Raw genomic sequence first — 11562 nt, forward strand, 5'->3', positions numbered from 1 at the left:
AGGGGGCATTGGGGGGGTAGAGGGGTGCAGAGGGGTCGTGGAGGGGGTGGTTGGGGGTGGAGGGGAGTTGGGAGTGTGGGGGGGTGGAGGGGCACGGAGTGGGTATGGGGGGTGCGGAGGGGCCGTTGGGGGGTGCGGAGGGGCCGTTGGGGGGTGCAAGGAGGTAGTGGAGGGAACAGGGAGGAGGCCTGGGCTTGGAGGAGCCGGGATCGGGCCCTCCAGGGTCTGGTGATGACCCGCACGGGCCTCCACGGGTTGTTCCTGTGACCAGGAGGCCTGCGGACGGTGGAGGAGGGGTTTTAAGCCGAGGGTGGCGGGGATTCTCGCTAAGGTGGCCTGCCTGCTGGGCATCGGCCGTGCGCTCCGTTCTCCCCGCCCGTGGGGGCGGTGTCCAGGGCCTGAGCCCCGTGTGTGGACCTGTGCCCATCTCCCGTCTGAAGCTCAGATGCTTTGCTGAGAGGGCCCCGGTATTGGTGGGAGAGGAGCTCGCTAATGTGAGCAGCTCCCTTCTCCTCGGCCTGTGAAGACACTCAGCCGCCTTATCTCCACCCGGTTTTACCGCAGCAAAAGTTTTAATGGAAAGAGAGTCATTTGAAATCCTATTTGAGTGCCTGGGTTCCCCTGGGGCCTGAATAATTTGGTTCTTTTATTTTGCCAGTTTTTTTTTTTTATCTGCAGTGCCTGGCGCAGGAGGGGGGTGGGAAATAACACGAGCCTGTTAAAATAGAAGATGTTAAAAACATTTATTCACAAAGGGTGTGATGCCTTTAATTTTTTCCCCTGTATCTTCCTCTCTCCCTGAGTCCAGTGTGCCGAGATCATACTCCGCCAAAGACTGAGAGCAGAGGGCTGGGCAGGGGCCGCTGGGAACTGGGATAGGGGGTCAGTTCTACCCTTTGGAAGGGCAGGGGTGCTGGGGGGGTCTGGGGCCCCATTGACACCCCAGTGTGGCCGCTGCTGTGCCCTGCGGCCTGAGGAAGGCAGGCTGTCTCCCCTAACCTGGCCTAGAGTCTCCTGGGCCTCTTCCTGGGCATTTCGGGGTCTGAGCACCATGTGAAGCGGAGCCAGACTGTGTGGGTTCAGTTCCCAGCTCTGCGGCGTGCCAGCTCCGTGATCTCGGACAGACGACTTCACCCCTGCATGCCTGGGATTCTCCATCAGAAAATGGGGATGTTCCCAGGGTGTTGGCTGAGCGTAGGGGAGATGGTGTGTGGACGGCGCAGCCCCCAGGAAAGGGGTGTCTGCATCTCCCGGGGGGAGTGGCTGGCCTGGGGTCACATTTGGTGCAGAGGGGCCAGGACGCCCTCCCCTGCTCCCTGTCAGTTAGCCTCTGTTCCTTAAGGCTCGGGAAAGGTTTGTCGACAGGAGGCCCTGGGGGTGGGCGTGGGGAAAGGTCAGGGTGGGGCTTCTGGCCTGCCTTCCCGCGTCCCCCCAGCCCCCGAGGCTGGAAGTGCTGCATCCGTGGCCCGGGGCCCCTGGAGCCTCTCCCTACGGGCTTCCCTGTCCCCACCCCTGGAGGGCCTGGGCCAGGCAGACCCCAGGCCAATCCCACCGTCAGAGTCAGAGTCAGAGAAACAGGTCCCCGCGGGGTCTGCCTGACCCTCAGCCATCAGAGGGCGGCGCCAGCACCTGCCCAAGCTCGGCGGAAGCAGGAGGGCTGAGGGTGCTGGCCCTGGAGCCACTCTCGGGTTTACCCCAGCTGGGTGACCACGGCCGCCGCCCGGCCTCCCCGGACCCCAGCGTCTCTGCAGGGGCGAGGTGTCTGGACAAGAGGCGTGTGGGGATGCCCGTGGCCTCGGTCTGCAGCGTCTCCGTGGGGTGGGCAGGTGTGACAGGGTCCTTGGGTTTAGCGCGTAGAGCGGGGTAGGCTGGGCTGACTGCTGGGGCCACCGTGAGGGCGAGGGTGCAGGGCCCAGCAGGGCGGGAGTGGGAGGCAGGCGGGGCTGGAGACGCTGGGTAGGGCCGGCCAGGGTGGGGGCTCGGCCCAGGGGACGGGGGGCGGTCCAACCTCAAGCATAGTAGTTGGTATCCTCTTCACCCTGAGGACAGTGATCGTAGTGGATTCTATTTCTTTTTTAAAGAATATGCTTTAAGGAATTACTTATTTCTTCCGCTGCGTCGGGTCTGGGCTGAGGCAGGCCACTTCGTTGCCGCGGGCACGCTTCTCTGTAGTTGCGGCTCGTGGAAGCCGGTGGTTGCGGCGGGCGGGCCTCGCTGCCCTGCGGGATGTGGGATCCCGGTTCTCTGACCAAGGTTCGGATCTCCGTCCCCCGCTTTGCGAGGTCGATTCTTCGCCCCTGACACCAGGGGAGCCCCTGGGCTCTGTTTCTTGAGTGTCTGGTGCCCACTGGATGTTACTGTATAGTCTTTCCAGTGCTCACAGCAACTCTCAGCGGGTGGAATTATTTCCCCCATTTTCCAGGCGAGGCCACAGGCTCAGAGAGGTGACGTGTGCTTCTCTGAGCCGCGCAGGGCCCTGCTGGCAGAGTCAGCCTCCTGCGGCCGGCGGGCGGTCCCGAGGGCTCTGGGGCGCGTGCAGGGGCAAGGACCCCAGAGTCGGGTGGGTGCTGGCGGACACAGCCGATGCTAAGTAGGTCCCCACTGATGTCAGCTGGAAGTCGCAGCTTTCCGTCGCCAAGGAGGCAGGCTTCTGATTCGGTCTCAGCCGCCCCAGGTTTGTGACGGGAACAATGGCAGCGGCAGATGGGCAACAACAGCCCCATTTTCTGTTAATGTTCCCAGTCGCAGGCAGGGAAGGCACCATCTGGAAGGAGAAGGTCAGATCATTAAAGGAAGAGACGGGGTAAATTGCCAGGACTCGATGGGCTGGGAGTGCGTGGAGGGTGGGGGAGGACGGAGCTCGGGGAGACGGTGATGGGGGAGTGCACGCTTCCACTCGTGGAGCTCAGGGTGGGCAGGTGGGCTCGGACTGCTCTCCCGGGCCCCAGCCCGTCGAGGCGGGGGTCTGGCACCTTGGGTCCGTGTGACTGTGAGCGCCTCGAAAGCAGGGCCAGACTCTGCAGCTTCGCCCGTCTTCACTCACCACCCGGGGCTTCGTCCAGGGGCGGTGGGCGGTCCTAACGTGAGAGGCTGCGTCCCCAGGGCGGGTGGACGGTCTCAGCTCCCCCTGTCTTGCGGGTGCTGTGCAGGCTGCCTCCAGGGGCCAGTTCCTTGGCTCCTGAGCCCTGTCTTTGCCGCCCCCTCCCCCGGCCCCATGCAAGTGGGGCGGAGACTCTGAGCTTGCCTGCTGGCTGTGGAAGGGTGGCTGGGCAGCGCCCTGGAAACTGTGAAGTGCGGTGCACACCGCCATCCGCTTACAGAGATGCGCATCCTGGCTTAGCTTGTCCTTTCCTAGGTGGCCTCTCCTCCCCAGCGGCAGAAACCAGGGCCGGTGGAGCGGAGGGCCTGGCGCTGGGGGTGCCCCTGGCCCACTCAGGGAGGGAGCTCTTTGCTCAGAGACTCCGCTGCTTCAGAGGGTGGGCAGGCGCTGGAGCCTCTGCCGGAACGGGAGCTGGTTGTTCGCAAATCCCTACATTTGTGAACATCCTCGCCTTCTCAAAGAGCCTCGGCCCCTGCCGCCTGGATCCAGCACACAGACGTCGCCTTTTTCTAGTGGAGGTGGCAGTCTTAAAGCCCCTACTGCGGTGTGATTGACATACAAAGAGCCGTGCGCATTTCATGTACACAGCTGGATGAGTTCAGAGCCAAGCATACCTCATGAACTGCATCGCCAGTCTACACCCTAGACAAATGCGTCCTCTGCAGACTTCCCTCCTGCCCTCTGCCTTGTTATTGTTATTTGTGTGTGTGTGTGACAAGAACACTTAACGTAAGACCTGTCCTCTTAGCAAATGTTGAAGCGCACGGTGCGTGCTCAGGTGCTTCGGTCGTGTCTGACTCTTTGCAACCCATGGACTGTAGCCCGCCAGGCTCCTCTGTCCGTGGGATTCCCCAGGAGAGACTACTGGAGTGGATTGCCATGCCCTCCTCCAGGGGACCTTCCCAACCCAGGGGTTGAACTCGCGTCGCTTACGCCTGCTGCATTGACAGGCGGGTTCTTTACCGCTGGCACCAGCTGGGAAGCCCAAAGCACATGATACAGATGACCTCTGGGATTTATTCATCTTGTGGAAACAAAGCTTCGTGCCCTTCCCAGCTGGCCATCTTTCTCCAGTGCTTGCTCTGTGCTGAGCGGGGCTTGGGGAGGTGACTGTTCTTGGAGGCCGTCATTCTGATTTGACTAACGTGGAAAATGGGGCTCGGGGGTTCATGCCACACAGGGCATGAGAGCCCGCTGTGCGTGCAGTGCTGTGTGAAGGCTGGCGTGGAGCAGAGGAGGAGGCGTGGGAAGTTTCCGCCTTCACGGAAAACGGGTGTAGTGGGAGGCCGGTGGACACACAAGGACACGAAACACGTGCAACGTGCATTCACGCCTATACACACGTGTGCTTGTGTGCATAGACACGCACACAGAGGGAAGAAGACGCAGCCTGTTAATAAAAGAGCCAGAAATCGTGGTTAGGGCCATTGTACACACCCGCAGGGCTGCGGCAGGAAGCAATGGAGGCGGGGGAATGGGGCGACGGTCAGTTGAGGCCTTTCCTAGAAGGCGGGGGCTTGGCGTCAGCCTCAGCGAGGAGCAGAGCCGGCCCTGGAGAGGGCGGAGGGCAAAGGGCAGAGGGCCGCCCTCCTGTCAGCCTAGCACAGTGGGGCCTGCTGCCGGGGAGGAGGCTGACAGGTAAGGAGGGTCCTCGCAGCTCTTCCGGAAGAGCCTGGATTTTATTGCAGGTGGATGAGGACCCAGCAGAAGAGGGGAACCGGGGGGTCGGGGAGAGGCTCAGCAGGACGGCGCTGGCTGCGCGGGGAGGGCGGGCTGCAGCGGCAGCAGTGAGCGTCCCACCGGCGGGGTCAGCACGCGGGCGTGGTCTGGGGGGTCCCCCGTGGACCACGTCGTCCCGTCTCTCACGGGCCCTCCCCACCCCCGTCCTCTCGCGCAGGGGAGGAGAACCAGCCGGGCTGGCTGTGTCCGGATGAGGACAAGCAGAGCAGAGCCCCGTTCTGGGGCCCGATCCTGGCCTGCTGCGTCCCCGCCTTCTCCTTCAGGGGCCTCAGCCTGCAGGTGAGTGCGCGCGGGGGCGGCCGGAGTGCCCGGGGAGGGTGGGCGGGGGGGAGGGCCAGGGCAGGGGAGGCCCGGCTGCTGCCCCAGCTTCTCCACGTCGGGCCCATGGGGTTGCTCTCGGGGTCAGTGTCCCCCCCCAGAGGAGGGGCCGGCGACCTCTGTGGGTCAGGGAACCGACAGTTGGGTCGTTCTGAGCTAACAGACAGCAGCGATCTGTCAGCTGATGGCATGACGCCCGCTCAGCAGACAGACTGGAACGCACCCGACCGGCTGCGCCTGCTTGGGAGGTTTCACCTCTTAGGATGTTGCCAGGGCAGCTGGCTTTGACTCCACGGCCATCACCCCTCCGAGTGTTTTGCCATCACTCACTAGTTTTATTATTTATAAGAACCCCACGAGTAGATGTCTCTAGGTCTCCTTCACAGGTAAAGGCTCAGGTGACATGATTTTTTTTTAAATGTCATGGCCAGTGAGGATGACAGGAGGAATACGGCTCTCGTTCCCTGATGCCTGCACCCCTGGCCGTAAGCACAGGCAGTTACCACCACCTCCCACCCGCCCCCTCAGCAAACGAGCAAAGAGAAAAGAGTGCTGCGTGGTATAAAGAGAGTAAACCAGATACAGTGAAAAGAGAGACGGGACATGTAGTTAGGGGGTCAGAGAGGGCCTCTCAGAGGAGGTGGCGTATAAACTGATCCCATGTTGGTGAGGAGGACCCGACCATGGGAGGGCCCAGGGGGAGAACACTCAAATCAAAGACACCGACACGGAAGCCTGCAGTCGGCGCCTTCGGGGCAGCTGGCCATGGCCCCGGGAGCCAGCAGGGGAGGCTGGGCTCTGAGACCCGACAGTAGGTGGGCTGGCTCAGCTGGCCTTGCGGGCTGCATCGTGTTTGGATTTCATCCTCAGAGCAAGGAAACAAGCATGGCTCTAAGCAGGGGGACCAGCGGGACCTGGTTTGCCTTTTGGAAGGATCGTCTGTCACTTCCGGCCGACGTGAGGGAGGGAACTGCGGACCCAGAGGGGCCAGGACGGGAGGCTGAGACCCTCGCAGAGCAGAGCGCAGAGCTCGGGGTCCCGCTGAGACGGGGCGGGGCTTGATGCAGGTGGAGGGAGGCCTGGGTGAATGCAGACCAGGGCGGCTGTGGCGAGGCGAGAGGCACTGATCGTCAACGTAAGTGATGTTTTATTGCAGCGCTTAAAGAGAAAACTCAGACCAGCCCACTGTGGGCTTGGCTTGCCTGCCTTTTTTTTTTAAGTGAATAAAGAGCCAGGAGTAGGGTAAGGCAACATCCAGTTCTGTCTTTATTTCAGTTCTTAGTAATTGTTCACCAGTGATGTTTTGTGTAGAACTTATGTTGAAACCTTTTCCTGATGTCTGAGTATTGCGGTCCCCCTGACGGGGTGCCCCCGGGGTTAGGTGCTGGTCCTGGCCCTGGTGGAGGCAGTGGGCAGGGGGGACTTGGGGACAGGTTTGGGCAGTGCTCTGGGTTTGGACTGGCTGAACTGGTGAGAGGGTGGGGCTGGGGGTGACGGAGACGAAGGACTTGCCAGGTCTCTGGCTTTCGCTCCTGAAAGCTGGGCTCAGTGGGGTGCTGGTCCCTGGGCCACAGCCTGATTTAAGGGTTCATGAGTCAGGCGCCTCTCAGTGAGCTTGACGCCTGCCCAGTGCTCGGCAGACAGAGACCACGGCGCTGTGCTGTGCTTAGTCGCTCGGTGGCGATACTAATAACGACGAGACCAACAATGACATCACTTAAGGTTCTTCAGTCTTGACCACCACACGGCGTGTATGGATGTGAGAGTCGGACTCTAAAGAAAGCTGAGCGCCGAAGAATTGGTGCTTTTGAACTGTGGTGGTGGAGAAACTCTTGAGAGTCCCTTGGACTGCAAGGAGATCCAGCCAGTCCATCCTAAAGGAGAGCAGTCCTGGGTGTTCATCGGAACGACTGATGCTAAAGCGGAAACTGCAGTACTTTGGCCACCTCATGCGAAGAACTGACTCATTGGAAAAGACCGTGATGCTGGAAAAGATTGAAGGCAGGAGGAGAAGGGGGCGACAGAGGATGAGGTGGCTGGATGGCGTCACCGACTCAATGGACATGGGTTTGGGTGGACTCTGGGAGTTGGTGATGGACAGGGAGGCCTGCTGTGCTGCAGTCCATGGGGTCGCAAAGAGTCAGACATGACTGAGCGACTGACCTGACCTGACCTGAGTCTTGACCACAGGGGGCGGGTCCTTCTGGGACATGTCTGCAGCAGGCTCCGCTCTGGGCCTTTCCCGGAGATGGACTCTGTGACCCCCAGCCACCCTGAGACGGGGATCCAGGGGCCGTCACTTGCTCACGGCCTTGGGAAAGGGAGTGCCCTGACCCTTGCCCCATCCTGCTCCTCCCTCACTGTCTCCCCGGGCCTCTGTGGGCCTCCAGTCCTGACCCCGTTAGTAAGGGGCTCCCTGCGGGGTCCTGCCAGCTCTTGCCCCAGGGGCACAGCCTGTGGGCTGTGGGGTAGATTCCGGTCCCCCTGCCTGCGGCTCTCCTGACCTGAGCAGACCCCAGGGAGCAGGATGCATCATCCCATCTCCCCCCAGGGCGCTGGGCCTCAGGGGGATTCAGGACTCAGGCCTGCCCTGTAAGGTCACACCCGGGGTGGAGGCGTCCCAGACAGGCTGCTGCCCCAGGGCCTCCCTGAAAGAACGTCCCCCACCCCCAAGCAGGGAGTCACCCGCCTCCTGTCACTGGGGGGTCTCCCCCATGTGAAGCCCGTGGGGCTGAAAGCACCCTCAACCCCACTGGTGTCGTGGCTTGGGGGGCTTTCCGATGGCCTGAGTGCTGAGGTGGTAGGAGGTTCTTCTTGGACTTGGGCTCCATCTGAGCTGTAGGCCTGTCCCTGGAGGGCGACGGGGGGCGCAAGGGGAAGGCTCAGGGCAAGCCCATTTCCCGCTTTGGGCTGAGGTTCAGTGAGAGACCTGCCAGGGGAGAGGGGCTCGAGGCATGGGAGGGCTGCTGCCCGCTGCAGGCAGCTCTCATATACAGGTGTCTCGGGGGCCTGAGGGCTGCAGCCCAGAGCTGCAGGGGCAGGCTTGCTTGGGCCGCGGCACACCAGCAAGCGGCCTCAGTGCTGGCTGCCACCCCCTATCAGCCAGAGTGACCGTCGCTGGGCCCCTGTCCCCTGACTCTGCCTCAGTTGCTGGTCTGGGACAGCCCCTCCCCGCAGTGCTGTTCAGCTGATGGAGTGAAGCGCTAAGGCGTCCCACCAGAAGCCCTCCTGACCAGTGGCCGCTGCTGGGTGCCCAGCCCCTGCCCCGGGCGTTGCGCCCACGTCTCTAGTCAGGGTCCTGCCGAGATGCCCGGGTCCCCGTGACCACGAGGAGCTGGTCTGTGGGGTCACCCAGCTGGCGGCACTTCCCCGGAGGCACTAGTGGTGCAGGAACTTGAGAGGCGTGGGCTGGACCCCCGGGTCGGGAAGATGCCCCTGGAGGGGGACATGGCGACCCACCCTGGTGACCTCGCCTGAAGAATCCCATGGACAGGGGAGCCTGGCGGCCTCCACAGGGTCGCAAAGAGTCGGACACGACTGCGGGGGCCCAGCACGCGTGCTGGGAGCAGCTGTGCCGGGACTGGGGCCCACTGTCTGCGCCCAGAGCCTGCTGTGCTCTGCTCTGCTCCGCGTGGGGCTGCTTGGTTCTCGGAAGTCAGCTTCCCGTCACGGAAGGCCCTTCTGGGTCCAGAGCCCGCCCCGTTCAAGGAGCCTTTGAGTCTTTGCCCCCGTCTCGGGCCCAGGCTCTGCTGACATCCGGCCCTCTGGGGTTGCCGTGGAAACACCCAAGCCAGGCTGTGGTTGCCCCAACCCCAAATCCAAGGGGACAGGAACAGGAAGGGCCAGGCCCTGAGTGGGCTGTGGCCCCCCCAAGAGGCGGGGTGAGGGGGCAGGGCCTGAGGGCGCCTGGGAGCCCAGCCCAGCCCACGCTGTGCCCAGGGGGCCACGGCCTCCAGCGTGCAAACTGAAAAGAGCACCCCAGCCCTGATTCCCCCGTTCCTTGCTGTATGATCCTGAGCCAGTCACGTCCCCCCACCCTCCAAGTTCACGTTTGCCAGCCGCTCAACTCACTTTCACTTTTCACTTTCATGCATTGGAGAAGGAAATGGCAACCCACTCCAGTGTTCTTGCCTGGAGAATCCCAGGGACGGCGGAGCCTGGTGGGCTGTCATCTATGGGGTCGCACAGAGTCAGACACGACTGAAGCGACTTAGCAGCAGCAGCAGCACGGGGGCTGCGGGAGGTGACCCCTTTGGGTCCCCTCAGCTGTGGCCCTTAGAGGCTTCCTCGTCAGATCACCCCAGCGGGGCTGGGACAAGCAGGCCGCGGGCGCCAGCAGAGGGCAGCACCTGCCTGCTCAAAGGCCTGCCCCGCGGTGGCTGCATTCTCTCGAGGCTGGCACCTCCGTGCTCCCCAGCCAGCCTCCTCCTTTGATCTGGCTGGAGTTTCCAGCAAGGCCCCTGAAAGGGCCAGGCCCTTCCCTCACACTGGCGTCCTGGCCAGAGACATGGACGGCAGATTTAGTTCAGGAACAGGCCTGAGGGCCACTGGCGTGGGGATGGGGGCCGCTGATGCCGAGGAGTGAGCAGCCAGCGGTCCTCAGTGACAGCCCCGCTCAGACGGAGCCCCCAGACTGTGGACCAGCTCTCTGGTCCTGGCGGGGTCAGCCAAGGAGGGCTCTGTCGGCCCGGGACCCCCTCTGCCATGCTGCTCGGGGGACACGGGGGCCGAGGGGGACAGTGCGCGCGGCCTCCGTGGCCTCGGGCAGCTGCTTGTCTTCTGTGGACCTCGTCTTCCCCGCGAACGAAACACAAGGGGTGCACTTCGTGGTTTTCAACAAAGCCCAGTTTGGAAAGAGTTTCATTCAGGCTCCAGAAGGTTCCAGGAGGGCAGAGGTTCCCTGTGAGTGCCTGGGGGCTGCTGAGAGGAACCTGCCTCTCCCTGGCCCCACCCTCAGGGGCCTGGCTGGGGGCCTGAAGGGGATGCAGGAACTGGCAGGTTTAACAGCCCCTGACGGACGGTCCAGACCCAGGTCGTGCTGTCCGGCACCTTGGTGTTCACCCCTGTGTGTGCCGTCTGTCTCTGCAGCTCGGGGCCCTGGTCCACAGTCCCGTCAGCTGTCCTCTGTTGGGCTTCTCGGCTGTCAGCACCTCCCTCCCACAGGGCTACCTCTGGGTGAGTAACCCCCATGTCCAGCTGGGGCCTGAGGCATGAGCGGGGGAGGCATCTGGGGGGGTGCTGGAGGAAGGGGCCAGCCCGTGGGCCGCACCTGGGGTGGGGTGCTAGAAGAAGCAGCCGGCCTGTGGGCCCTGTTTTGCACACCCTCACCCAACGAGGTCTTCTGGGGACTTCCACGGCAGGCTCTGCTCAGAGCTGGCACGTGTGACCTCAGCAGGAACAACAGAAAGCCAGGGGACCGATTAGAGAGTAGGATTCTTGCGACTGACCTTGGTGCCGTGACGGACGTGAACGGGGCAGTGCAGAGTATCTGGATGGCAGGTCTTCCCCCCGGGTGTCAGGAGGCAGGGCTGCCCTTCTCTCTCAGAGATTCCAGCCCACCTTTCTGCACGGGGGTTCTGCAGAGCCTGCCTTGATCTGCATCGGTGCTGTGCTCCCCATGTGGCTCACGGTGCAGACTGTGGCCTCCCATAGGTTTCCTGAGGTTCCAGCCTCACCACCCCTCCAGTCAGTCTCCAGGCATTTAGGCCAAGAAACTCTGGCTTACCCTTTAGGGTCCAGCCCAGCTGTCCCTTCTGAGGGTGATTTCTTCTTCACTGGTCTCCAGTGTCTAGTATATACATCATATATCCACTATCCTTCCATCCACCCATCTATCTGTTATCCTTCCATCCACCCATCCAGCCTTATAACCATCTGTTCACCTACCCATCCATCCATCCATTCACTCAGCTAGTCACTCTCCCTTCCATCCATGTGTTGATCCATCCATCCATGTGTTGATCCATCCATCCATCCATCATCCTTCAGTCCTTGTAACCGTCTGCCCACCCTTCTGTCCATCCACTCACCCGGTCTTCTATCCCGTCCGTCCATTCTTCTGTCCACCCGTCCTTGTGATCATCCATCCATCTCTCCATCCGTTCAGCAGGGATATGATGAGTGTCTCCCATGGGCTAAGTGCAGGCGTGAACTGAAGGAGACAGGGCAGAGTGTACGCTCCTCTTTGTTGCTTCCGATTTCCCTTAAGGATAAGGAGACAGAAAGCTGGCTGGGTACCTAGTCCACCTCAGCTCTTTCCTGATTTTCTTTGGGCCCGAATCTAACTTGTTGCCGTGGCAGCTGGGAACAAGTGGCCTTCAGTGACGGCAGGATACCTGTGGGCAGGAGAGGGCATGGTTCTCTTGGTGCCTAAGCCCCGGCAGGATACCTGTGGGCAGGAGAGG

The 11562-nt window shown here is 62.1% G+C and overlaps 1 protein-coding gene across 1 annotated transcript in view; it reads left to right on the forward strand.

Moving 5' to 3' along the window:
• Positions 1 to 11562, forward strand: part of ARHGEF10L (Rho guanine nucleotide exchange factor 10 like) — a 160911-nt gene that overhangs the window by 112073 nt on the left and 37276 nt on the right. The window contains exons 21-22 of the mRNA XM_040228494.1: positions 4913 to 5119; positions 10247 to 10333. Of these exons, the coding sequence (XP_040084428.1) occupies positions 4913 to 5119; positions 10247 to 10333 (294 nt within the window). The remainder of the gene's footprint in view (positions 1 to 4912; positions 5120 to 10246; positions 10334 to 11562) is intronic.

Source organism: Oryx dammah, unplaced genomic scaffold, assembly GCF_014754425.2.
Source record: "Oryx dammah isolate SB20612 unplaced genomic scaffold, SCBI_Odam_1.1 HiC_scaffold_27, whole genome shotgun sequence".
Taxonomy (NCBI): domain Eukaryota; kingdom Metazoa; phylum Chordata; class Mammalia; order Artiodactyla; family Bovidae; genus Oryx; species Oryx dammah.